The 23,341-nt window shown below is 50.2% G+C and overlaps 10 protein-coding genes across 10 annotated transcripts; 7 read left to right on the top strand and 3 right to left on the bottom strand.

Annotated features, from left to right (window-relative positions):
- Positions 1–166: 166 nt before the first annotated feature.
- AUEXF2481DRAFT_44381 (uncharacterized protein) lies at positions 167–1,106 on the top strand. Its single transcript, XM_013484192.1, has one exon. The coding sequence runs from the start codon at positions 596–598 to the stop codon at positions 1,013–1,015; it is 420 nt and encodes a 139-aa protein (XP_013339646.1). The 5' UTR covers positions 167–595; the 3' UTR covers positions 1,016–1,106.
- AUEXF2481DRAFT_44380 (uncharacterized protein) lies at positions 877–3,621 on the bottom strand. The gene has a single exon (XM_013484191.1). The coding sequence runs from the start codon at positions 3,127–3,129 to the stop codon at positions 1,003–1,005; it is 2,127 nt and encodes a 708-aa protein (XP_013339645.1). The 5' UTR covers positions 3,130–3,621; the 3' UTR covers positions 877–1,002.
- A 2,042-nt stretch (positions 3,622–5,663) lies between these two features.
- Positions 5,664–7,352, bottom strand: AUEXF2481DRAFT_53539 (uncharacterized protein; the record flags this gene model as incomplete). The annotated part of the gene is made up of 1 exon (XM_013484214.1): positions 5,664–7,352. A coding segment is annotated over one exon (1,689 nt), but the record flags the coding sequence as incomplete, so codon positions are not given.
- Positions 7,353–7,661: 309 nt separating this feature from the next.
- On the top strand, positions 7,662–11,350 carry AUEXF2481DRAFT_8794 (uncharacterized protein; the record flags this gene model as incomplete). Its single annotated transcript, XM_013484157.1, has 6 exons — positions 7,662–9,469; positions 9,518–9,611; positions 9,665–9,924; positions 9,976–10,638; positions 10,690–10,792; positions 10,847–11,350. 6 exons carry the CDS (start codon positions 7,662–7,664, stop codon positions 11,348–11,350), a joined length of 3,432 nt encoding a protein of 1,143 aa, XP_013339611.1.
- Positions 11,351–11,759: 409 nt separating this feature from the next.
- On the top strand, positions 11,760–12,474 carry AUEXF2481DRAFT_44377 (uncharacterized protein). The gene is made up of 4 exons (XM_013484190.1): positions 11,760–11,891; positions 11,954–11,970; positions 12,022–12,195; positions 12,249–12,474. The coding sequence occupies exons 1-4, from the start codon at positions 11,768–11,770 to the stop codon at positions 12,402–12,404; spliced, it is 471 nt and encodes a 156-aa protein (XP_013339644.1). The 5' UTR covers positions 11,760–11,767; the 3' UTR covers positions 12,405–12,474.
- A 179-nt stretch (positions 12,475–12,653) lies between these two features.
- On the top strand, positions 12,654–14,609 carry AUEXF2481DRAFT_511708 (uncharacterized protein). The gene has a single exon (XM_013484243.1). The coding sequence runs from the start codon at positions 12,874–12,876 to the stop codon at positions 14,221–14,223; it is 1,350 nt and encodes a 449-aa protein (XP_013339697.1). The 5' UTR covers positions 12,654–12,873; the 3' UTR covers positions 14,224–14,609.
- AUEXF2481DRAFT_44374 (uncharacterized protein) lies at positions 14,071–15,627 on the top strand. Its single transcript, XM_013484189.1, has 3 exons — positions 14,071–14,692; positions 14,743–15,139; positions 15,198–15,627. The coding sequence occupies exons 1-3, from the start codon at positions 14,306–14,308 to the stop codon at positions 15,431–15,433; spliced, it is 1,020 nt and encodes a 339-aa protein (XP_013339643.1). The 5' UTR covers positions 14,071–14,305; the 3' UTR covers positions 15,434–15,627.
- Positions 15,628–15,711: 84 nt separating this feature from the next.
- AUEXF2481DRAFT_74722 (uncharacterized protein) lies at positions 15,712–18,503 on the top strand. The gene is made up of 4 exons (XM_013484229.1): positions 15,712–16,138; positions 16,196–16,392; positions 16,444–17,064; positions 17,117–18,503. Exons 1-4 carry the CDS (start codon positions 16,061–16,063, stop codon positions 18,303–18,305), a joined length of 2,085 nt encoding a protein of 694 aa, XP_013339683.1. The 5' UTR covers positions 15,712–16,060; the 3' UTR covers positions 18,306–18,503.
- A 593-nt stretch (positions 18,504–19,096) lies between these two features.
- Positions 19,097–21,285, top strand: AUEXF2481DRAFT_44372 (uncharacterized protein). The gene has a single exon (XM_013484188.1). The coding sequence runs from the start codon at positions 19,239–19,241 to the stop codon at positions 20,943–20,945; it is 1,707 nt and encodes a 568-aa protein (XP_013339642.1). The 5' UTR covers positions 19,097–19,238; the 3' UTR covers positions 20,946–21,285.
- Positions 21,053–22,603, bottom strand: AUEXF2481DRAFT_70254 (uncharacterized protein; the record flags this gene model as incomplete). The annotated part of the gene is made up of 1 exon (XM_013484224.1): positions 21,053–22,603. One exon carries the CDS (start codon positions 22,601–22,603, stop codon positions 21,053–21,055), a length of 1,551 nt encoding a protein of 516 aa, XP_013339678.1.
- Positions 22,604–23,341: the final 738 nt, after the last annotated feature.

The raw sequence follows: 23,341 nt of genomic DNA, 5'->3' as shown, positions 1-23,341 counted from the left end.
GAAAGTCTTATGGTGGACCAGTGCTATATTACACAAGGACGCTGATCGATGTAGACGTACGCAAGCTACAGTTCCCTACGCGAACAATAGACAGTGCCGCAACGACGTGCAGTTCCCCTCTGGATCAATCTTCTACAGCCCGATATCATGCTTCTTAACGACATGATGAGAATGTCTGGGCACTGATGGTAAGACCGAGCGCACCGGTCCCGGCTGGGCCCACAAGAGATCAAAGTTTGAGACCTTCGCCAATACGTCCGACGTCACAGGTGCTCTCAGAGGCTCCCTCCCTCATGCATCAGAAGATGTGGCTCTAAAGCTCAAACTCGAGTCTCGAACGCCCAGGCACACATTCCACCACAACGCCTGAAGTTCAAGGCTCCAAGGCACCAACACCTAAAACATGCTCACCTCCTCGACTTCCCCCGCCAGACCTTCAATCCATATATACTAGTTATTTCATGGCCCTCTTGTCCCCAGCCAAGTAGAGGCCACCCCTCCTACCCGACTGGAGTGTCTGTGGCCGAGCTGGCTGGTGCGGGCATTCGACAACCCCCCTTCGCACCGGTGACCGTGCACGAGTTCAAGCCTCGTGATGCTCAAGTACTTTCGCTGGGATAATAAGAGAACGCGGAGGCTGCCGGTTTCTTTCCATCATACCCAACTGGGTGTGGTGGTTTCTTTTGCTCCTGCCGTAGCCAATACGACCCGACTTTGCAAGGGTGTGGTTTTTGCACAAGCTTTCAATGATGCTGGAGTGATGTATGAGTTTAACCCATTATTCGAGTATCTGCAGCGTGCGAATCAGCGGATCGGCTGCAGTGAATACATACACACATGTACTAGCTTGCTCTTTGACTCCGAGTCACTCATGTTGGTGCACAATGACATGTCGATTCTGATTATTGGTCAAGAAGGCCCAAAGCTATTCATCAAGCCGAACACCACATCCCCCCTCGTGATCAACCATCTTGAAAACAAGCCCGCTGATCATCATAATCATCAAGAATTGTAGTAACACGAAAACATTATCTCCAACTTCCCCTTCTCCTTCTCCGCAACAATGCTTGGATGGCTAGCCTTTCTCGCCTGCATCTCCAACGCGTCCATCTCTTCCCACAGCGCCTGTTCCTGCTCTTTCCTTGTCAACACTCCAAACGTCTCCACCAGATCAAAGTCGTCTCTTTCCTCCTCGTCAAGCTCACCTATTTTACGTCGATGCTGGGCAAACCGTAGTGGGGTCTTTGACGGCTTGATCTTACGCACGAAATCTCTTCGTCGAGAATGATAGCGTACAGAGCGAGGAGACCAGAAGTCTTTTGCCATCTCAGCAAGCTCTCGCATTCGTGCCTTTGCAAGAGCTGGTGGTGAAAGATCGAGTGCACGCTTCCAGATACCTAGAGACAGGCACGTGGAGATGATGTCAGAGATATGAGTGTGAATCGCTTTGTCGAGAGTGGTGCCATGGCTGGGTATGACCACGTCGACAAGACCGATATCTTTGGCTTGCTGAGCGGAGATGGGCAGCATATCGCGAAGGAGGTGGCGAGCTGCATTGTGACCTACACGACCGGGGTAGGTGAGAGTGTGATATTCGCTGCCGAACAAGCCTAAGGCTCGATAGGCGGGATTGATAACCACGTTTTCGCCGGCAATCACGTAGTCAGTAGCAGCTGCGAGAGCTACACCTCCAGCAGCGGCGTTGCCACGAAGCGTAGAAATGGTGGTGATGTTGTGAGCGGAAAAGTCTTGCAGGAGTAGCAAGACCACATCGTTCATAGCATTTATGTTGATCCAAGACTCGTAAGCTGGATCCGAAGCAACCTCTATGACATTGAGATGTATACCATTTGAAAAGTAGCTGCCACCTAATAGCACTACTGCAGATAACGGAGATGCCTGAGTGTGCGTGTCGAGAATGCTTCGCAAGACAGCATACATGAGCTGGCATTGACAAGTACTCATCGCTCCGTTGTAAAAATCGAATGTCAAGTAAGCGACGCGTTGACCTGTAGCGATGTTACCGTACTCGACGAGGATCTCCTGGAATGTCGGATATTCGACCCGGCTGAAGTCTGCGGGCAGTGAAGGTAGAAACTGAGGCAACTTCTCAAGGTCAATAATGCCAAGTTCTGCGAACAATAGTACGGCAGGTGCTTTGGGCCAAAGAGAAGCATCTGTCTTTTTCTTGACACGACGAGCGTGTGTGATCCATATGCCTTTATTATCAAGTGTGTTGAAGCACACGGCGTCATTGCGAGTACCGATGATTTTGCCGGGCTTCACACTAATATTCGACATGTGCTGGCCGTCTTCGACGAAACCACCATAGAGGTACAGACTAGGGCCAAGGAAGTTGGTGAGACAACCAGGCTGAGAGTCTGAAGCTCTTATAAGCCTCGAGATCATCCTGGCGGAGTGTCGACTGATGTCGAAGTCTCGTTGAGTGGCTTTCAAGAAGGGCAATGGAGCTGTGTGGCCTCCGTGAAATCGCTCACCTGTAGTCACAGAAGCGATCTTGTATTCAGCTTTGGCTTCCAGCTTGGGAGCCGCACGGCTCCAGTTATCAGTGTCACCAATGATGTGAGTGACTTGCTCTTGGAATGCAAGTTGGACTCTGTCGAGAGCAGCCAAGGTTGCGGAGACAGCCGCACGAGTGACATCTCCTCGATAGAGACTCGATTTGGTAAGGTGGTGATCATCGATGTCGAGTCTGAACTGCTCGAAAGCCCAGACTGGGCCAGCATCGTATTCCGCAATAGCTTGCAGAACAGTGACAGCCCAATGAGTTCTGCCGTGCTCAGACCAGATATCTTTGCTCATGACTCTTTCGAGGTTATCATCCGTTCCGTCTTCGCCCATGATGATAAAGTCCAGTGCACTAGGGCCACCGTCTCCAGGAGCTCCAGGATGGACCACCAATGTCATGTATCTGGTATAGATCTCTGTAGGCACGGCAGATGTAAGGAAGGGACAGACGACCAGATGTGGATGTGCCATACGTACGGCCTCAATCATGGTCTCGGCCGATAATGCGTACTCAATCGTGATTTCATGATTGGGTACCAGAGTCAAGTACAGACGCTGTGATAAAGAATTGTGTGCTGTACAGAGAAGTAGAATTTTCATGCTGTTGATCAAGGCCGTAGACTTGGAAGGTGACTAGTTCGATGTGAATTGTCGGAACGTTCACCGAGCACCTCGACATGCTCGTCATATATACAGCGTCTTCGAGAAATCTCTTGCCAATGATTCCCAGGGACGTCAGCGGCGACGTACACGTGGAGGCTTGATCGTGTATCTTGCCTGGGCAATCCACGAGAGATTTTGTATGGTGATCGGATCGATTTGGAATGGCGATCAAAGTAAGATTGCTGCTGGTCTAAAATCCTCGGAGTGGACCACGACACGGTAAAGTCTGGGTTGGAAGCACTGTCCAGTCATATCTCTCTGTCTTTACGCAAGCGTTTGTTTCGGAGTCGTACAAGAAGTCTCGAGCCATGGATAGTACGAGCTTGTGCATCCTTGAATCAGGGACATCGATCTACCTCGAGTGGCAGCCACAAAGGCGTGCCAAAGTGCCGAGATGTCAATAGTGTAATCTACGGACGCAGTCGAGCCTATTGGGTCTTTGTCAAGAGCGTCTATCCTACCGAGTTCTTCTGTTGATGCGAGTCAGCTCAGACATATATGCCGCAGATCAGGTACTAAACTTTCAACAAACCAAAAACAAGAATATTAGCAAAGCTGGAATGTTCCGAAGGTGTGGGTACACTTGCTCTAGGAGTTGAGATGATCCTCGAAATCAGAATCATGATGCATATGATCATCCCATCATAGCGTCAGACTCGGTCAAGCCGCGTTGATGAAGGTTGAAGAGAAAATTAAAGTAGGGCGTCTTGCAGTCTTTGCGAAGAGAATTGAGCTTAAGCACATGTTTTTGGGTCGACCGAAGTATGCTTGTAGGAAGGAGCATCTGCCGACCAGTCGGTGTCTGTTCCACCGGAGACTCCAGACTCTGATAGCGACTTTCTTCTTCTAGGAAAAGACAAAGAGATACATACTAAGGATCAGCCGCGTTTAACCAAGCGACTGGCCAGTGTTAAGGCGGTCCTCTTGCCAGAACAAGCTTCTCCCAAAGCCCCGGAATGACCAGAAACATGTCTGGGGTCTCGTCGAATCAATCGTTAGAATCCAAGATGAAGCATTACAACAAAGGCTTTCATCTGAGGCTCGCTGACAAGCTTTGGGGTCGTGTGTTGTTGAAAGTATGAATTTGCTTGAAGAGTCTACGTGCAGGTAGCTCCGACTAAACAACATTTCCACACTTCGCGCGTGATAAAAAAAACAGTCACAATATGCCTCGAGTCACGGCGACAGTAGTAAAGCCAAAGATGATTGGCCATTCGAGAGTAAGGCTACTCCAACTTTGCTTGCACCACACGTCAATTGACATGTTACAGAAGACGTCTCGAAAGTCACCACAAAATACCGATGATAGTCCAAGCCAGGTCTTCATGTTTCTCGACCTGCCATCGGAGATTCGCAACATGATCTATGGCTAGGTCTATACGAATTCAGATCACAAGCTCAAGTTTGGTCGAAGATACTTGCCCAAAAAGTCAGAGAAATCGCCCGCTCGTTGGAAGCTTGCAGGGAGATGGCAACACAGAGACGACATCCTCCCAAAATCCGACGCCATCGAATCCAAGGCTGAAATTCTGATCGCCATGAACCTCTTGCGCACTTGTCGACATGAATACAGTGAAGCGCACTTGATTCCCGGGCCACTAATATTTTCGCTTTTCATAATGGTCCGGTCTATCACCGGTTCTGTCTCATGATTGGCGAAAAGTGTCACTTACTCCGCCGAATCCAGGTCAGTGCTGCTGGGAGCTTTAAAGAAAATAATCTTCGTCAAAGAGACTACTGTGAATTGTGCGGATTGGAGCTTGTGTATGTAATAATGAGCATGACAATCGATTGTGCGGCGTGAAAAATAGTGCCGACGATCGATCATGGGGTTTTGAAAGCTTTGGGGAGCATGAGGAATTGGCCGTTGCGAGTGAACAAACATCGCGATCGCGGACCACCACTCTCAGCTGAGACAAGGCTGCTCTTCACCGTCCCGTCCGAATATCCAATAGGATTAAAGCCTTTGTGCAAGATAGCGCAAGAGCAGTGCGATAAGTTCATGAGGGGTTTTGGTGAAAGTAAGTCCCGCTGGGACTGCAGGTTGGAACATCATATTCGGCATATCGATGACCGATCATTCGAGTTGTTCCTCTCGTTGGACAAGCCAAAACAAGAGTAGCAACGGGCGTAGGTCCGCTCATCTCATTGAGAGACCGTCAGGGGCTCGAGTGGCCTGGGGTCATAGATCGATACAGCGACCACTCGTGCGTCCAGCATTGGTAATGCACCAAGAAACTACAACCGTGAGTTGTGAGACCTACCTCTTCGAGGCCTCGCGCTGTGCTAGCGAGTTTTGAAGCTCTGGACGAGATCTCTTGCATGGATGTAGTGGCATTTGACCCAATCAAACACGTCTTCACTCCCCAAGAATCGAGCAACATCGCCCTCGGACTACGGCCGTAAAGGCTGAGGTACAAAGAGAGGGGAAGCACTCACGCTATGCAGGTGATTGCAGACTACCTCTTGCCCTTCTTGCCCTTTGCACCGCCAGCAGTAGTGACACTCTTGAGTGCGGCATGTCCAAAGTCTTTGATGTGCTGGTGAAGTCTAGTCTTGGACGGGAACTTTGCGTCGCACATTGCACACTTGAAGTTGTTTTCTTCTTGTTCTGCGGAAACAGCAGCGGCAGCGGCAGCTCGCTTCGCCCTCTTTTGGGCAGCTTTCCCCTTCTTAGGTGCTTGTTTCGAAGGCGTGAGATCTGAGTCTGAGTCGATACCGAGAGCTGTGCTGGGAGATTGGTTGAGAGGATCTTGAGTCAGGCGAGCTTTCACTTCTGAGGCGGGAGCGTACTCGTCATCTGAAGAGTCGGCCGTGTTGACTGTCTGTTCAGTGGGTTCTTCGTTCACGGCTGTAGGTGGTATGGATTGAGCAGTGCCTTCGTCGTCAGACTCGGATAGGTGGCCCTCCAAGGTGAGATCATTCATGTTTGTTGCTGCGTCATCGTCCATCACTGGATATTCATCTTCCTGTAGAGGCTCGTCTTCCATCATGGGATACTCGCTCTCTGGTAGCGGTTCGTAGTCCTCAGCGTCAAGCGGTGTAGCGTCTCCGCTTGTCGGCTCGCTATCCAGATTCAAGTGTGCGTTCTCCTTCTGCATCTTCTTTCTCAAGGCCTGGACGGCCTTCTGGTGTTTCTTGCTCTTCTCGTGTGCATCCCATTGCTTCTCGCTCTTGAATGTCTTTTTGCAGGCAACGCATTCGTAGACCTCTTCAACCTCGGATTCGCTCTCCCCGACAACACCTTCGTTCTCGTCTTTCGAGATGGTCTGGGCCCACTCGGGGATGGCGGACTCTTCTGTGTTGACGTGGTTCGCGGCTCTTGCTCTGGCAGCCTGGGCAGCGGCTGCGTCACGCAGAACTTTCTGGCGCTCGGCCTCTGTCTGGGTGTTCGGTATGTATCTCGGGTCGCGCTTGCGGACAAAGGCGACTAGGGCGCGGACTGAATCGTTGAACTCGCGGATGCCTTGTTCGCGGAAGCGTTGGTTCTCCTTCTCCATCATACGACGGTAACGGCGATCTGGAGCTTCTGACAGGCGGTACTTGTCGCACCAAGCGAACGACTTGCGAGTGCTGAAGGACAGCCAAACGGCATAGAAGGACTTGGGCACGTCGTCATAGTGGTCGTCCTTGTGGCCGAACGACGGGTAATCGGGCAGGTCGACATGCTCCCATTGGGCAGCGGCCTCCTCTTCCTCGGCCAACTGGTCGAAGGTCTCGCGAAGATAGCCAAAGAAGCCAGATGGAGCGTCGGTGAACTCAACGCCACTGTTGAATTTCCGCAGCATACGAGCCAGATCTTCCGAGCTCGTCATCTTGACATTGCCATACTCGTACTCGCCAGCACCAGCACCAGCACCTCCAGTGGAGGGATCATCTCCGCGTAGGATCTGAGACTCGTGTGAATCGTACCAAGACCTTTCCTGCGGATCCGAGAGAACTTCATAGGCCGATTGCACTTCGGCAAACATCGACGTGGCAGACTCGACGTTCCCATAGTTGCGGTCAGGGTGCAGCTCAAGGGCCTTGCGACGGTAGGCTTTCTTGATTTCGTCTTCGGTGGCATCGCGTTCAATACCGAGAAGTGTGTAGTAGCCAGTCTTTTGTGCCTCAGGGGCAGCGTCCTGGGCGCCGCTGGCCGACGACTGTCCAGCACCCATGTCTTCACTTGACGACGAGTCGAGTTGCAGCCAACTTTTTTGATGCTTGCAACATGTCACACCGGCTAGATGCTAGCGTGAGCTGATAAGATAAGGCAAAGTGGCAGTCTTGGCAAACGCGTCCCGCATCGCGCCTGCCTATCACGCTTTCTTGCGGGCGCGCGTCAACCTGTAGCGAATGTCCATCTTTTTGTGAGGACCAGACTCACTCACCCTTGGTCGTCTTCAGTGCGTATTGAGGCAGGCGTTGAGCTCACTTTGACGGCTCATCCGTCATCGCTCTGCCGGAGCACGATATTCCGACCGACCATGGCCAACAAGCGACGACACACCTCGGACCATGAGGCCGACGACAGCTCTCCGCCCTCCTCACCGAAGCGTGCACGAACCAACGGCGATGCTGCAGACGACGACACTGCCCTCGAATCAGAGACAGTCGACGGTGGTTACACATACCAGTATCACAGCCATGTCAACGAGGACCACAACCTGCACCTCGATGTCTCCTCCGACGAGGGCGAGGATCCGCAAGCAGAGATTCGTGCAACTCAGCTGGTTCAACGTCACTATCAACAGAACAAAGAGAACAAGGCTGCTGAACAGGGAATCATCGAGGAGGTCTACATGGAGAATTTCATGTGTCACAGCAAGCTCCGCATCCAGCTGGGTCCTCTGATCAACTTCATCATCGGTCACAACGGAAGTGGAAAGAGTGCCATTCTCACTGCCCTCACAATCTGCCTGGGCGTCAAGGCTTCTCAGACCAATCGCGCCGGCAGTCTGAAGAACTTCATCAAGTCTGGCGAGGAGTCTGCATACGTCGCCGTCAAGATCAAGAACCAAGGCGACATGTCCTACTATCCCAACGATTACGGCAAGTCCATCATCGTCGAGCGACACTTCACGCAGACCGGGAGTGGCTTCAAGATCAAGAACGCAGAGGGAAAGACCATGTCTACAAAGAGAGCCGAGCTTGAAAACATTGTCGACTTCTTTGCTTTGCAGCTGGACAACCCGATGAACGTTCTATCTCAAGACAAGGCTCGCGAGTTCCTCAGCGGCTCTTCTCCTTACGACAAGTACAAGTTCTTCATCAGAGGTACACAACTGGAAGCGCTCGATGGTGACTACCGTATTCTCGAGGACCAGTTGGACGGCATCGAAGTCAAGCTGGAGCTTGGCACGTCTGACCTTGAAGTTCTGGGAAGAAAGGCAAGGGAAGCCGAAGCCAAGAAGAAGCTCATCGACCGTAGTCAGACCACCTTGGAAAAGATCAATCAATTACGCTGGCAGCATGCTTGGGCTCAAGTTGAGGAGCAAGAACGCGAGCTCGAAAGAATCGAAGAGCAGATTCGCCAGGCTGACAACAAGATCACCATGCAGCAAGCCTACGCCGACCAAGCCAGCAAACTTTACGACGAATCAAACACCACCCGCGAAGCAAACGCCAGTGTCATCACAGATCTCGAAGAGCAACTAGGTCCACTTCAGGAGAATCTCACTGAGGTCAAAAGCATCTTCGACTCAACTTTGAACGAGATGCGAAACAAAAAGGCTGAACAGAGGAACATCAAGGAGGACATTAAAGCCTCAAAGACAACCATGAACAATCTAGAGGCCAAGATGAATGTTGAAAGAGCAAGGATAGAAAATGCCAGCGGTCCTGCTCACGCCCAAAAAGTATCCGAACTCGAGAATGCTCGAGTCGAACTCCAGGAGGCGAAGCAACGCGAAGAAGAGCACAACTCGCAGAGGATGCAGATCGACAACAACGTCAATCAAGCACAGAACGATGTTAGCAATGCTCGTGGACAGGCCTTGGAGGGAAAGAGGAAGGCGGTCCGTGATGCAGAAAATATGCTTCAGCAGCTACGGGACGATCAAGGTCAACAGGCTCGAGCCTTCCACCCGTCTGTCCACAACGTTCTCCGGCAGATCAGGAACGAGCGCCGTTTCTCGCAGGAGCCAGCTGGACCGATAGGTATGCACGTCAGACTGCTCAAACCAGAGTGGGCTTCTATTCTCGAGACCACATTCGGTAGACAACTGAACTCCTTTGTTGTCAAAAACGCTCAAGACAGCAGGTTGTTGTCGAGAATTTTGGAACAACAAAGATGGTAGGTATTCTGCGAAGAGAGGGCACGGACGAGACTGACCGATACCAGCGACGCAAACATAATAATCAACAACGGAAACCACATCGATACTTCACTGAATGAGCCAGATCAGAACCTCGTAACGATACTTCGGATTATGGAGGTAAATCAAGAACGGTGCTAGCATCAATCGTGTGAATACTGAATTCGACGCAGATCGACAATGATGCAGTCCGTAACTGCCTTATCATCAATCAATATATCGATCAGACTGTCCTGATGCCCGATCGACCAAGCGCTAACGAGCTTACTCAAGAGCAGCCGCGTAATGTGAGGGTCGTCATGTGCCACGATCAGCACAAGCGCGGAGCTGGCCATCGATACAATTCTACTAGAGCTGGAGGGTTCAACGTAGGACCAGTCCATCCCTGGACAAAGCAAATGCGCATGAAGACCAGTGTGGAGGCGCAGATGAGGTGAGTGTTTTCTCGTTGCAAAGAAGGGCCGGCGACTAACCAAAATCGTAGCATGGCACAAGAAAACTTGAACAGTGCCAAAAGAGATCTCCAAGCAGCCGAGAACCACGTCCGGACACTCGAGACCGCTCTCACTCGTGCAAAGCAGGCGAAGACCCGACATGATAGAGACACAAGGGATATCCGCCAGCAGCGGCAAAGATGTGAAGACCGCATCGAAGAGCTGCAGACAGAGCTCGACGCTGATGCTGTGAACGACACCAGCGCTTTGGACGAGCTTCACGCTCAATACACCGAAGCTGAACAGAATCTCCAAGCTGCGCAAGATACCTTCGGCGACTCGGTCAATGCCTTAGACAAGCTAGGAGACGACAACAGGATAATCAAACAACAGCTCGATGCTGCAACCAGGGAAGTCGAAGAAGCTCAAGCTCAACTCAACAAAGCACTGAAGAGGTTGGAAGACAAGACAACTCAGCGCGAGCTGACGCTTCGGGAAAAAAATGAAGCTCTCGAGAAAGTAGATCTTGCTCAGCAAGAGAAAGCGGCACTTGAAGAGCAGCGCGTTGAGCAGGACCGACTCATCCAGGATGAGTACTTGCCAGGAGCTACTGCAGTCAGCCGCAGAATTATCGTTGAGCCCGGCAACACTGTGGAGGTGTTGGACAGGAAACTTGAAAAGCTCGAAGAGGAAAACAAGCGATTCCAAGCTAGGTAACTTCTGAAGTCTGCCCTGACTTGATGGGCAAAGCTAACTCGATACAGTATTGGTGGCAGTCGTGAGGAAATCTATGAGAAGTGGCGCACCGCACACAAGGAGTTTGCTAGCGCCCAACGGAACTTGACTGGATCGAAGGATGTCGCAAAGGTGAGTTGACCTCGACTTGGGAGCATGAAGACTTGGCTAACATGTACGCAACAGAAACTGAAGTCGGCGCTGCTATACCGAAAGAGCCGTTGGAAGCTCTTCCGCAAGTACATCACAACAAGAGCGAAAATCACCTTTAGCTATCTGTTGTCTGAGCGCAACTTCCGCGGTCGCGTTCTTGTCAATCACACGGACAAGATGTTGGATATCAATGTCGAGCCCGACATTTCCAAGAACAGCGACAAGGGCCGTCAGACCAAGACTCTCTCAGGCGGTGAAAAGTCGTTCTCAACCATCTGTCTGCTCCTCTCAATTTGGGAAGCAATGGGCTCTCCTATTCGTTGTCTTGACGAGTTCGATGTCTTCATGGACAGTGCGAATAGAGAAGTCAGTATGAAGATGATGATCCAAGCTGCCCGTAGATCTGTTGGCAGACAGTTTGTGCTCATCACACCACAAGCTATGGGCAAGTATACCGAGGGTGTCCGGGATGTCAGTGTACACAAGATGGCGGATCCTGAGCGTGGACAGACGACACTTGACTTTGGTGCTGCTTGAGAGGGTGGACATCGCATCGGTGTGACCGACTTGATCGTTTAGCGTGACTAAATAGCTAGGTGTTGGCGGGAGTTTTCTGACGATAACGAATACGCTTTATGACTTCGACATATCTACCACAATGTTTGACGGTACATGTAATTTCCTGATCATGAAACACTCGACGACACAGAATTGCACAAAATGCCTTCCCTCTGGGTATGTGATTGAAAAAGTCTAGCGTATTCGAGTACGTCCTTCGAATGGCAAGATGCGGGAGAGCTCCACCATCTGGCCGCAGCTGCCTACCTATCAACAACCGACTTCTTTCGCCTCCCGCAACGAAATCAATTCACGCATACGCCCTTCTTGAAGAAACCATCACTGGATCCGATATAAACTTTGCCAAACAGGTCACTCTTCACCACGAGCCCGACAATGAACACGTTCGCGAGAACCACCCGAGTGGGCGTCAACTCCGTCATTCGCAACCAATTCACAACTTCGTCTGTCGCAAGAAAGTCAACTCTGACCCAAGTATTCTCTGACAAGGCCATTCATCGTATGCGCACCTCCGCTCATCTACCGATATCCCTTGGTCGCTTTTGCTGACGTATATTGCAGCTATTGGTCCTTATTACGTATGCGACATTGCTCTCCGAGGCTTCAGCGACCAGTGTTAACAACAGTAGTCTCAAGCCATCAAAGCCAACGGCTTCGTCTTCCTCTCTGCCCAACTGCCTGCTGACTCGCAATGTAAACTTGTCAGCGGCAGTGTGACGGATCAGGCACACAAGATGATTCAAAACGCTTCTCACGTCCTTGAAGCTGCAGGCTCAGATCTTGAGAAGGTCGTCAAAGTTAATGTAAGTTGACCTCTACCCTTGATACGTGAAGAGTGGAGCTGATGAAGATGCAGCTTTTTGTCAAAGACTTCCAGATGTTGGAGGAGCTTAATGAGGTTTATGGCAAGTACTTCCCACAGAGGCCTGCGAGGACTACTGAACAATGTACTTTCTTGCTGGCTGGGGCGGACATGATGATGGACATGGTTGCTGTGGTTGACAAAGAATGAACCTTTCGACTGGAAGCATAACCATACATAATGGAAGTAAAGCATATCTCCACTCATCTTCAGAGAGTCTACAGTTAGTTCATAGCTTGTTCTGGTCTCAGCGAGGTCCAAGGTTGCGAATTAGAGTAGGAGATAAGATGGAGTCAGGGTGATACCGCTCACGATTTAGACTTTGACCCGGAGCGGATCAACAAATGACCGCGTTTCTTTCATCTTCTTGACTCGACGTTTGTTGCGCCACCACCTCAGAGAAGACAGCATTCGAGCACGTGAACCGTTTGAAAACGAACTTTTTTGCTTGCCATCATCAGATGCCATTCACTTGACTTCGCACAACAAGCGAAATCTCGACGACGACATGCTCAATGGATCTGTGAATATTCCTGTACACTTTATCTGAAAATGCTCTGAGGATCTTTGCGCCTGGACCACCCGACTCACCTCAATACGGCAATAAAACTTGATCACCATGAAGTACGGTCACGAGTACGCGCAGCTACTGGCCAGTGAAGGATTTCCGGAGGAATGGATCTCCTCCGCCATCTCATATCGTCTGCTTAAAAAGTCAATCAAGAAAGTCCAACAGGAGTTAAGCGCTCTCGGTCTGAGTGCTTCAACACTTCAGCATTTGCACAGCGAATTCGGAGTGGAGGCACCAGGAGACAAAACTAGCGCAAACTTCGTTCCTGAGCTATGGGTCGCCGTTGACAGCGACAGTGGAGAGTTCTTGGATGCCCATCTAACCAAAGAAACAAAACAGTACTTTCTCTGGTTGGCCCAGAACAATGGCACGCAAACACCCGAGGGCAGACGCGTTAGTCAGATCTCACATGAATCCGACGGATCTTCCATATCAGAGCATGAGCAGCTGAACGCCACCATGCGAGCTTCTTCGGCAGAAAATGGTGCTCAGTGGGCTCATGTCCCTCTTCATACTGCAGCAAACTTCTTCGACCTCCTCGATCCAAAGTTGGCGCAGCTTGATGCTATCCAACATGTGGAAGAAAAGCGTCTGGAATCGCAGATCGTGGCACTTGGAACGGCTGTCACAACACTTACCGAGCCGGCGGCATTGAAAAAGGGCAGATACAAGGCTCGATCAGATGTCACAATCTGGCGTCAAATTCTCGCTTTGTATGTGCAACACGCCATATTCTTCTCACCTTACGAGAGAGACCGCGGGTCTCGTAGCTTTGATCAAGCAAAGTCGCATCTAGAGCTCTTCTCTAAAGATTTGGTCGATCAAGGTCTTGTCAAGAAGTTCAGGGAAAAGACGAGCAGGAACGCCTTCGATCATTTCGTCACCATCAACCTCGACATCCTGAAGGCTATGCGCTTCCAGGAGCTCAACATGGAAGCCGTACGCAAGATTCTCAAAAAGTTTGATAAGCGCACTGCATTGGGAGCCACAAAGGCTTATCAGAGCCACGCGAATAGTGGACCTTTTGCAAAATCAGTCGCAACAGAGATGTGTGCTGCCATGTCTCAACAAGTGGTCATCATTGTACCACAGGTTGATGACTACAGCTGTCCTGTCTGTTGTGATGTTGCCTGGCGACCGATCCGACTCGAATGCTGCAACACGGTCTTCTGCATTCGCTGCATGATTGAACTGCAAAAGTCGGCTTCGAACTGTCCCATGTGTCGATCAACTTCCGTCATTACTGCCGACTCTGGTTCTATCGATCAACAGCGTGCCGAATATCTGGTCAAATACTTTGCGACAGAAGTCAAGGAAAAGCAGAAAGCAAATGAGCTTGCTGTGGCCATCGACAAGTACGGCCCGGACTTCAAGAAGGGACCTTGTTGTATGATGTGAGCAGCAACCACCTACGCAGCCACTTCATACAACATAGCGCCTCGATTCACTCAAGTTTGCAATTTGTATTTACAGAAAACACATGCAGAGTGTCTGTGGTGGTTGTCATGCATATGACCACGGAGATGTGCGAAAGACCGTCAACGCGACCCCGCGATTGCGTCATCTGTACGACTTATATGACATCGCTATTATAAATGCTCCTTCTCTCGACAACGACAATTTAAATGCTAAGACGTCTTTTACGAACCACGCAAAGATACCGAATCACCATCTAGTATCGAGAATGTCGACCAAGGCTCACCCCGATGCGGATCTATTTCCGCATGCCACTGGGCTTGCCCAGAAGACTGTTGAAGACCACCAAGCAGAACAACCTCTGAAGTTGTATGCTGGATGGTTCTGCCCATTTGTCGGTCGTGCTTGGACCGTGCTGCAAGAAAAGAATATCCCTTACCAATACATTGAGGCGAGCACAAACTACTCAGCCTTGACAGGTTCAATGCTGACCATATCAAGGTAAACCCGTACCACAAGCCAGAGTCGCTCCTGAAGCTCAATCCACGAGGCTTGGTTCCGACCCTTGAGTACGACAACAAACCACTGTACGAAAGCACGGTCATTTGCGAGTTTCTAGAAGAAGCCTATCCGGATCACGGTCCTAAATTACTTCCCGAGGACCCGTACGAGCGCGCCCGTACCCGCATATGGACTGACTATTGCACGTCTCGACTTATTCCTGCATTCCATCGTTTCTTACAGTATCAGCCAATGTCAGATACAAAAGGTCTCGAGGAAGCGAGACAAGAGTTCTTGAGTCATCTCAAAGAGTTTACGAAAGAGATGGACTCTGAAGGACCATACTTTTCGGGCAAGAATATTGGTCTTATTGATCTTGTTGTTGCACCATGGGCCGGTATGTCAAGATCAATATTGCCAATCATGGATGTCACATGCTAACAATTGGTGCTCAGTCCGTCTTTGGGTCTTCGATCACTACAAGAATGGCCTTAACATTCCGGAGGGCGGCGAAGATAGCGCAGTCTGGTCGCGCTTTAACAAGTGGCTCAAGGCGGTCGAGGAGCGTCCCTCGGTGCGTGAGACCACAAGTGAGACTGAGAAGTACTACAGTATCTATCAAAAGTATGCCGACGATGAGGCACAGAGTGAGCTAGCAAAAGCTACGCGCAAGGGTCGTGGTGTACCCTGAGCATTGTAATGTCTAAACCAATTGTCTTCTTGATCACTCTATCAGTTCTCAATCCTATAAACCTAGACAAGCTGCGACCTGTAGTCGGCTGGATTGAGCATTTGCAAAGCTGAGCATAAGGTGATAGACGACCGATATCGCCATGAGTATACCGCGCCCGAGATAAGTCCGGTGAGAAATTATGTTTAGTCAATCATACAAGCCTTGAAGATCTCCAAGGTCCACCAAGGCACAAACCTATCGTGTGGTTGTCCGCCAGTCGCCTTATCTATGCCTATCGGCTGCCGCTGCCGTTTTGCGGCGGGATGAGGGTGATCGACACTGTCCAACCCCAGACCCCAACAACACCGCAATCGCACCTTCTCCAACAGGCCAATCTATCAACCTTTTACCTATGACTCTTCCTGTACCCCAACATCTTATCGCTACCTTGATGAGCGTGCCGTGTCACTTCACGACATGCACCATGGGTACCGTTTCACTACGATAGGCAATTGATGCCTCTGTCTTCGAGGCACGATATCAGGTGGCGCGATATGGTAGATCCATTGCTATAGATATAACGGTGTGATCCCTCTCTTCTGTGTGTAGTTAGACGCCCTGTTCTGCGATTAAACATAATATAGCATGTCGTCCTCAGCACAAATCTTGCCTGTTGGCGCTGGTTATGGCGTCGTCGTTGGAGTGGGATTCTTCTTTGCTTTTGTGAGTTACTATACAATACACTATTCTCCAAATTGCATGAGCTAATATGGCATCGAGGTCATGATGGGTATCTCCCACCTCCAGAACAAATATACGAGCTTCAACACCAAGACTAGCGAAGAGTTCAACACTGCATCTCGAAGCATCAAGCCTGGTCTCATCGCATCTGGTATCGTTTCGGCGTGGACGTGGGCTGCCACTTTGCTTCAGAGCTCCACTGTAGCATATCAGTATGGAGTCGCTGGACCCTTTTGGTGAGTCTGGAACGATTTCCCTAAATTTATGCTTTTATTGACGAGGCATAGGTACGCTGCTGGCGCGACAGTTCAGATTCTCATGTTCTCCATCCTGGCATGCAAGGTCAAAATGAACGCTCCTAGAGCTCACACGTACCTTGAAATTGTCCAGGCCCGCTACGGTAGCGCCGCTCACATCACCTTCCTATTCTTCGCTTTTGTCACGAATATCCTAGTGGGATCACAACTACTGCTAGGAGGCTCCGCCGTCGTAACAAGTTTGACTGGCATGAACGTCTATGCCGCTATCTTCCTCATTCCAGTCGGAGTGTGCGCCTATGTGGTTCTTGGCGGACTGCGTGCGACCTTCCTCTGCGACTACAGTCATACTTTGATCTTGATGATCATTATCCTGTACTTCATGTTCAACGCATATGCGACAAATGATCTGATTGGTTCGCCTGGAGAGATGTATGAGCTGCTTAAGAAGGCAGCCGTACAGAGACCTGTGGAAGGTAACGTGCAGGGCTCTTACATGACCCTGAAGTCCAACTACGCCTTGATCTTTGGTGTCATTCAGTTATGCTCTGGAAGTGGTACAGTCTTCCTTGACCAGGCATATTGGCAGCGTGCTATTGCCTCTCGACCTTCTACAGCCGTCAGAGCTTACATTCTGGGAGGCATTGCTTGGTAAGTCACAAAATATTGGAAGTATAGCTCACATCAGACTGACGAGGAGCAGGTTCGCTATCCCCTTCGGATTCTCTACCACGCTCGGTCTTGCTGCTGTAGCATTGACAGACAATCCTCGCTTCCCGACCTTCCCTGGAGTTCCAACATCTGGAGACATCTCTGCTGGACTTGCAGCATCGTACGCAGCACAAGCATTGTTAGGCAAAGGAGGTGCAGTCGCCCTACTCATCGTGCTCTTCATGGCAGTCACCTCTTGCGCATCAGCGGAATTGATTGCAGTTTCCTCTCTCCTCACCTTCGATGTCTACAAGCGATACATTCGTCCTACCGCTTCACCCTCGAGTTTGATCTTTGTCTCACACCTCATGATCTGTGCCTTTGGGCTTACGATGGCTGTCTTTGCCTGCATCTGGAATATCATCGGCATTGATCTTGGCTGGTTGTTCTTGGTCATGGGCCTTCTCATTGGTGGTGCCGTCTTCCCTGCTGCATTTGCGATCACCTGGAGAGGGCAATCAGCTGCTGGAGCCATCAGTGGTGCAATCGTTGGCTTGATTGTCGGTATCGCAGCTTGGCTCGCAACAGCAAAGGTCTACTTTGGCGAATTGACCGTCGCGACTACCGGTACCGAGTACGCAACTCTAGCCGGTAACCTCGCAGCCATCATGACAGGTCTCATCGTCACCGTCGTCGTATCCCTCATCAAGCCCCAAAACTTCGACTGGGCTATCACAAGAAGCATTAACGCAGAAAACGCAAATCCAATCGTGGAATCACAACTTCAGAAGAAACCACTACAAGAGGAAAAATTCAACACTTCAACCGCCATAAACCCTTCAGCGGAAGAGAAACAACAACCTCCAGACAACGACACCTCATCCACTCCTTCCCTCTCCACACCCGACACCGCCCCACTCCCCCTCACCACAGAATCAGACGCCGAACGCGCCCAAGATCTCCACGACGAAGAATCTCCAAACTCCCTCCGAGGCGCCTTCAAACTCGCCTGCATCGCTTCCTTTGTCCTAACCTTCATCATGGATTTCTTACTCCCCATGCCAATGTTCTTCTCACACTATGTGTTTTCCAAAGGCTTTTTCACCGCGTGGATTGTGGTGAGCTTTATTTGGGTATTTACGAGTACGGCAATTAGTGTGGTGTTGCCTGTTGTGGAGACGGCGGGCTTTTTGAAGAAGTTTGTCAGGGATGTTGTGGGAGGGCAGAAGGGAAGTTCTTGATGAGATTGGTGGGTTCAGAGGATGGTGGTTTATGATTCGTGATGAGTTTTCATGAGATTGATTTGACCTTGGGATGTGAAGAGGGAGAATGGCTAGAGCGGAAGATGTAGATTTCCTTCGTAGTGGATTTTGATGATTATCAAAAATATTAGCAGACTGCGTGCAAGAGATAATGAATTTCGTCAAAACCCGGTATCTCAGCAACAGTGTACACTCCCAAAACAGGGGCTGTAAAAAGGCAGAAACAAATCCAACATTCACGACCGCATCCATGGAGACACCAAAGCCAGGGGCAGGAACCAGAACTACAGCACTATCTCAGTATCAATGCACATTCTCAAACAAGGGCTGTAAGAAGACACAATGATTTTCGGACCCCTGACACCCCTCACTGAGAGCCCATGATTTTCCTTTTCTCGACGACCATTGCTAACATTTCAGAATTTGTTTCTGCCTTTTTACAGCCCCTGTTTTGGGGGGTGTACATTCACGTTGGGAGTAGCGATTAGATCTCGGTTTCCGCCCCTGCCTCTTGTCTCTTGTTCAGTGATGTTTGGAAGACAGAAAATCATTGTGCGTTTCTACAGCCCTGTCTCGTAGAGTGCATCATGACTAAGATAGCACATGGAGTCTAAGAGGAGTGGTCTTATCAGATCATCTGTCTAAAATGGAAGCGCGAACCGAGATATTTCGGCTCGCCCTTACCTTTCAACGCTCCAGCCAACGCAACGCTCCAGCCAACGCATTCACCGCTCCACAATATTCTCGTCTCCTACGTTATTCTTGCCGACGTCGGTTTTCGTGATAAGGCTGTTTAGGATTATAAAGAGGGAGGTGTCTCGTCCAATTGATCTTGTTCTTCGCTATCTCGATATTATATCTTACTTCCATCCTTACACTTTTGCTTTACCCAGCTATTGATCCTTTCACATCATGGCTACTGCTTCATCTCCTTCCTGGCAAGATGTTGCTGCAAGAAAGCAAAAGGAGGTCTACGATGCCATTCCTTCGGCATGGTTAGTTCGGAGACACCTTCTGAATGGTCACAATTTTACAGATCTACCCATGAAATGCCCACATATCATGTCGAATGAAGAGCTCTTCATCACAGAACAACGAGCTGTAGACATCCTTGCCCAAATTCACTCCAGGGCATGGACATCTTACCAAGTTACACTGGCCTTTTGTAAACGAGCGGCTTTGGCTCATCAAGCTACCAATTGTCTCGCTTTGATCATGTTTGACTCTGCTCTGGAGAGAGCTAAAGAATTGGATGCTTATATGGCAAAGCATAATCGACCAGTTGGACCTCTCCATGGACTTCCCATCTCAGTCAAGGAACACATCTATCTCGAGAACACACCGTCGACATCTGGCTTGATCTCCTGGGCAGACGCACCCAGTCCAGGCGATGCTCTGATCTGTAAAGTGTTCAGGGAGGCAGGAGCAGTCTTCCATGTCAAAACTACGAACCCACAAACTCTCATGGCGCTGGAGACACATTCCAACCTCTTCGGACGAACCCTCAATCCTTTCAACATCAACCTTACCTCTGGAGGCAGTTCAGGCGGCGAGTCCGCTCTAGTAGCCATGCGTGGTTCACCTCTAGGCATCGGCACAGATATTGGTGGCTCCATCCGCGGTCCTAGTGGTTTCTGCGGTGGATGGGGACTCAAAGCCTCTGTCGCCAGAATCCCTCACTCCGGTCTCAGCGGCCTCCACTCTGGCATGGAGAACATAATCGGCTGTGTTGGCCCAATGGCAAACTCCCTCGCCGATCTCCAACTCTTCTGCAAAGTTGCTCTGGCAGCAGAACCCTGGGACTTTGAACCGAGTCTCATCGATATACCCTGGCGAGATGTAAAGACAGAGGACTTGCCTGAGAGACTCACCATAGGCGTTCTTTGGGAGGACAACACCGTAACACCCCATCCACCCATCCAACGCGCTCTCAAAGAAACAGTCGCAAAACTCCGAGCAGCAGGCCATCGCATCGTGAACTGGGATCCTCAGCACCACGCCGCACTGCTAAAATGGATCAATGCAGCCTACTTCCTCGACGGAGCTGCAGAGTACAAAAACACTCTACTCCAAGGATCTGATCCTCCAGTACCGATGATTGAATGGCTTATCGATACGGAATCAAAACCTCTCCGCCACACCGTGGAAGAAACTTGGAAATCGAACTCTGAGCGTGATCGTCTGCGCACTGCATTTTCTGTTCAATGGAGAGAAAGTGGTATTGATGCATTGTTGTGTCCTGTAAATCCTGCTTGTGCGTCTGCTCATGACGAGAGTAGATATTGGGGTTACACGGCTGTATTTAACGCGACTGATTTGCCTGGAGTGGTGTTCCCAGTAACTAAAGTGCTGGAGACGGATACTTGGGATGAGAGTACTGGGGACGTGAAGGGCGAGAGAGATGAACTGTATAGAAGGTATTGGAATGAGGGTGGGTGGGAGAAGTACAAAGATGCGCCTGTTAATTTGCAGTTGGTGGGCAAGAGACTTAGGGAGGAGAAGTTGTTGGCTGTTGCGGAAGTTGTGGAAGGAGTCATCAGGGCTGGAAATGTCACAGACAGAACTGAGAAGACAGAAGAGTATGTCAAGGAGACGGAGATGGTACAGAGTCGCTTGTAAAGAGTCGAATAGAGCATTTCGGTGAATTAGATTGATTATCATGTCACATTGTAGTTATCGACATATATACACCACTACACAGACACCAACCCACAATTCATTCTGCCTCAAGCGCTGTAGTTCGGCTGCGAGCCATCACAAAGATTCTCCAGATACTTCAAATCCGTATCCTTGACCGCCACACCATCGCCAAAGTCCCTTACCGTACTCTCACCAAGCATCTCATACTCCTGCCACCCAGAACTCTCAATACCACTCATGCCTCCACTTGTGAAAGCTACCCAAGCATCTTGCATAGCACGACTAGTCTCTCCTTCCAAAGCCGGTCCCACACCTCTAAAGTTGTCATAAGTGCCGAAAAGCATTGGCAGTTCAGAGGAGTGATAAGCACCCAACCAGCCAGAAGGGGCAATGTTTGAGAAATTGCCACTGTAGACGTAGCGGTAGGTTGGAAGATTGGTCTGTTGACGCAAGCGGATGGATTCAGTGGCGGGACAGAAGAATGTTGTCAGCAGTGCTAGCTGTGCGAGGGTGGCGTTTGGCCCATTGGGACTGTAAGGAGCAAAAGGCACACCGTCTTGGGCGTTTGTGCCGATTATAGCGGGGAGATTGGCTTGGAGACCTGCAAGCGCCCGTTCTGTGTAGTTGCTGAATACAGTCTTGTTGTCTGCAATGGGGAGGAAACTGATAGAGGGTGCAGTGCCGTTGATCTGATAGCTCTTGACAAAGTCTTCGATTGTCGAAGCAGGCAGCTTGCGGACACAGGTCAACTCTTCTGCAGGCGAAGAGGAGTTGGCGCAGCCCAGCTGAGAGGCGACGAAGGTGAAGTTTGAATGCTGAGTGTCGACAGACTGGATGACCGAGAAGGCTGTACCGGAGTCCATGCTAAAGCCAGATACGATAGGATCTTTGGGGTAAGCATAATTGTAGTAATCCACGCTAATCGAACCAGCAGATTGACCCCAGAGAAGCATACGTGAAGGGTCACCTCCAAATCTAACGATGTTGTCGCGAACCCATTCGACTGCTGCTCTCTGATCGAGTAGGCCGACGTTCTGATCGCTCAGGCCGGCAGCGTTAGGGAAGCCAAAGATGTTGACACGATAGTTGAGAGACACTACGAGGTGGTCTTGCGCTCTTTGCACCCACTGGATAGGAATTTGGTAAGGCACATCTTGTCCTCCGGTTGAAAAGCCACCACCGTATATCCAGATCTCAACCGGAAGGAGGCCATTGCTCTGACATGAGTTGTTACTGGTAGGTGTCCAAATACTAAGCGTCAAGCAATCTTCGCTGATATCGCCAGTGCCATTCTTGCCCTGCAAGCCAAATTCATTGATTTGATTTAGGTAAACACCGGGACTTTCTGTGTTCAGATACTGCATGCAGCTTGGAGGGAGTTTGGTGTTGTTGACCACTTTCTTCGAGGCGGATACCGGCAGTGGTTGAGGAGGCTCGAAACGAAGTGCGCCAGTAGGCGGCTGTGCAAATGGTATACCCAAGAATTGGCGGACATTCGGGTACTGCGAGTCCTTGATCCCATGAATAAGACCGGAGGATGTTTGTACAGTCAAGCCATCATTATCTACAGCATATCTTGGCCATGCAAGAGAGCCGACAGCAAGAGATGACACGGTGAGAAAAGAAGAAAGATGCATCTTGACAATCTCCCATGAAGTAGCAGAGGCCAATGAGGCCATGAGGACTTACCCTTATATGTTAGGACGCTATATTTGCTTCTTTTGCTTAGAGACAGTTCGGCTCATGGATAAATTCATTACTCCACCCCAGCCCCTCTCCGCAACCTGATATGCAAGATGAGCGAGTCGATCCCTGTTTATGGCGGGGAAACTCTATGGAGAATCGACCATCGAGCCGACATGATGACGGATGGAGCGGCAACAGGTCTCTCACATCTATCTTGTTTGGCGCAGGCTGATCGTAGCTCTGGATTCCGTCTAGCATGTATACACTTAGTCATGTTGCTGTGTGTATGTAGGGATGCAAGTGCCGGTAGAAGAAAAGGCCTGAGTAATGGCAGGTGGCTAGCCGAGATCGGCAACAAATCACTGCGTCATCGGCACGTGGAGAACATTGTGGACTCTTGTGCGGAACCTCGCCCTCCGTGTCCATTGCGACACGATGAGGAACATCAAAGGTGAATACCACTCAGAAACACGCAGCTGGAGCTCTTCCCAAGTCGTTCGTTGTTGCTTCCTACAAAAGATTCCAGCTTCCTGATGTAGGCTGAGGAGCATGACGTATACATGGATAGGCGGAAAGAGCTGCCAAATATCGCGACTTTTTGAATGCCGCGCTTTTGAAGACACTCCCCATCGCGAGCTGGGAGGCTGGTATATCAATGGCAGCTAAGACTTTATATATGTCCGTAAGCA

This window comes from Aureobasidium subglaciale (genome assembly GCF_000721755.1).
Source record: "Aureobasidium subglaciale EXF-2481 unplaced genomic scaffold scaffold_32, whole genome shotgun sequence".
In the NCBI taxonomy this organism is placed as follows: domain Eukaryota; kingdom Fungi; phylum Ascomycota; class Dothideomycetes; order Dothideales; family Saccotheciaceae; genus Aureobasidium; species Aureobasidium subglaciale.
Note: the sequence above shows the minus strand (reverse complement) of the source record. Positions and strands in the feature narration are given on the sequence as shown.

What these genes read in the sequence shown, in the direction of transcription:
- AUEXF2481DRAFT_74722 (XM_013484229.1), top strand. Translation starts at nt 16,061, where the DNA reads ATGTCGTCCTCAGCACAAATCTTGCCTGTTGGCGCTGGTTATGGCGTC. An exon ending in TGGGATTCTTCTTTGCTTTT is followed by an intron (nt 16,139 to 16,195) that starts GTGAGTTACTAT and finishes TATGGCATCGAG; the next exon opens with GTCATGATGGGTATCTCCCA. An exon ending in ATTCTGGGAGGCATTGCTTG is followed by an intron (nt 17,065 to 17,116) that starts GTAAGTCACAAA and finishes GACGAGGAGCAG; the next exon opens with GTTCGCTATCCCCTTCGGAT.
- AUEXF2481DRAFT_44377 (XM_013484190.1), top strand. Translation starts at nt 11,768, where the DNA reads ATGAACACGTTCGCGAGAACCACCCGAGTGGGCGTCAACTCCGTCATT. An exon ending in AGAAGGTCGTCAAAGTTAAT is followed by an intron (nt 12,196 to 12,248) that starts GTAAGTTGACCT and finishes ATGAAGATGCAG; the next exon opens with CTTTTTGTCAAAGACTTCCA.
- AUEXF2481DRAFT_44372 (XM_013484188.1), top strand. Translation starts at nt 19,239, where the DNA reads ATGGCTACTGCTTCATCTCCTTCCTGGCAAGATGTTGCTGCAAGAAAG.
- AUEXF2481DRAFT_511708 (XM_013484243.1), top strand. Translation starts at nt 12,874, where the DNA reads ATGAAGTACGGTCACGAGTACGCGCAGCTACTGGCCAGTGAAGGATTT.
- AUEXF2481DRAFT_44374 (XM_013484189.1), top strand. Translation starts at nt 14,306, where the DNA reads ATGCAGAGTGTCTGTGGTGGTTGTCATGCATATGACCACGGAGATGTG. An exon ending in TCCCTTACCAATACATTGAG is followed by an intron (nt 14,693 to 14,742) that starts GCGAGCACAAAC and finishes GACCATATCAAG; the next exon opens with GTAAACCCGTACCACAAGCC. An exon ending in TGTTGTTGCACCATGGGCCG is followed by an intron (nt 15,140 to 15,197) that starts GTATGTCAAGAT and finishes ATTGGTGCTCAG; the next exon opens with TCCGTCTTTGGGTCTTCGAT.
- AUEXF2481DRAFT_44380 (XM_013484191.1), bottom strand. Translation starts at nt 3,129, where the DNA reads ATGAAAATTCTACTTCTCTGTACAGCACACAATTCTTTATCACAGCGT.
- AUEXF2481DRAFT_44381 (XM_013484192.1), top strand. Translation starts at nt 596, where the DNA reads ATGCTCAAGTACTTTCGCTGGGATAATAAGAGAACGCGGAGGCTGCCG.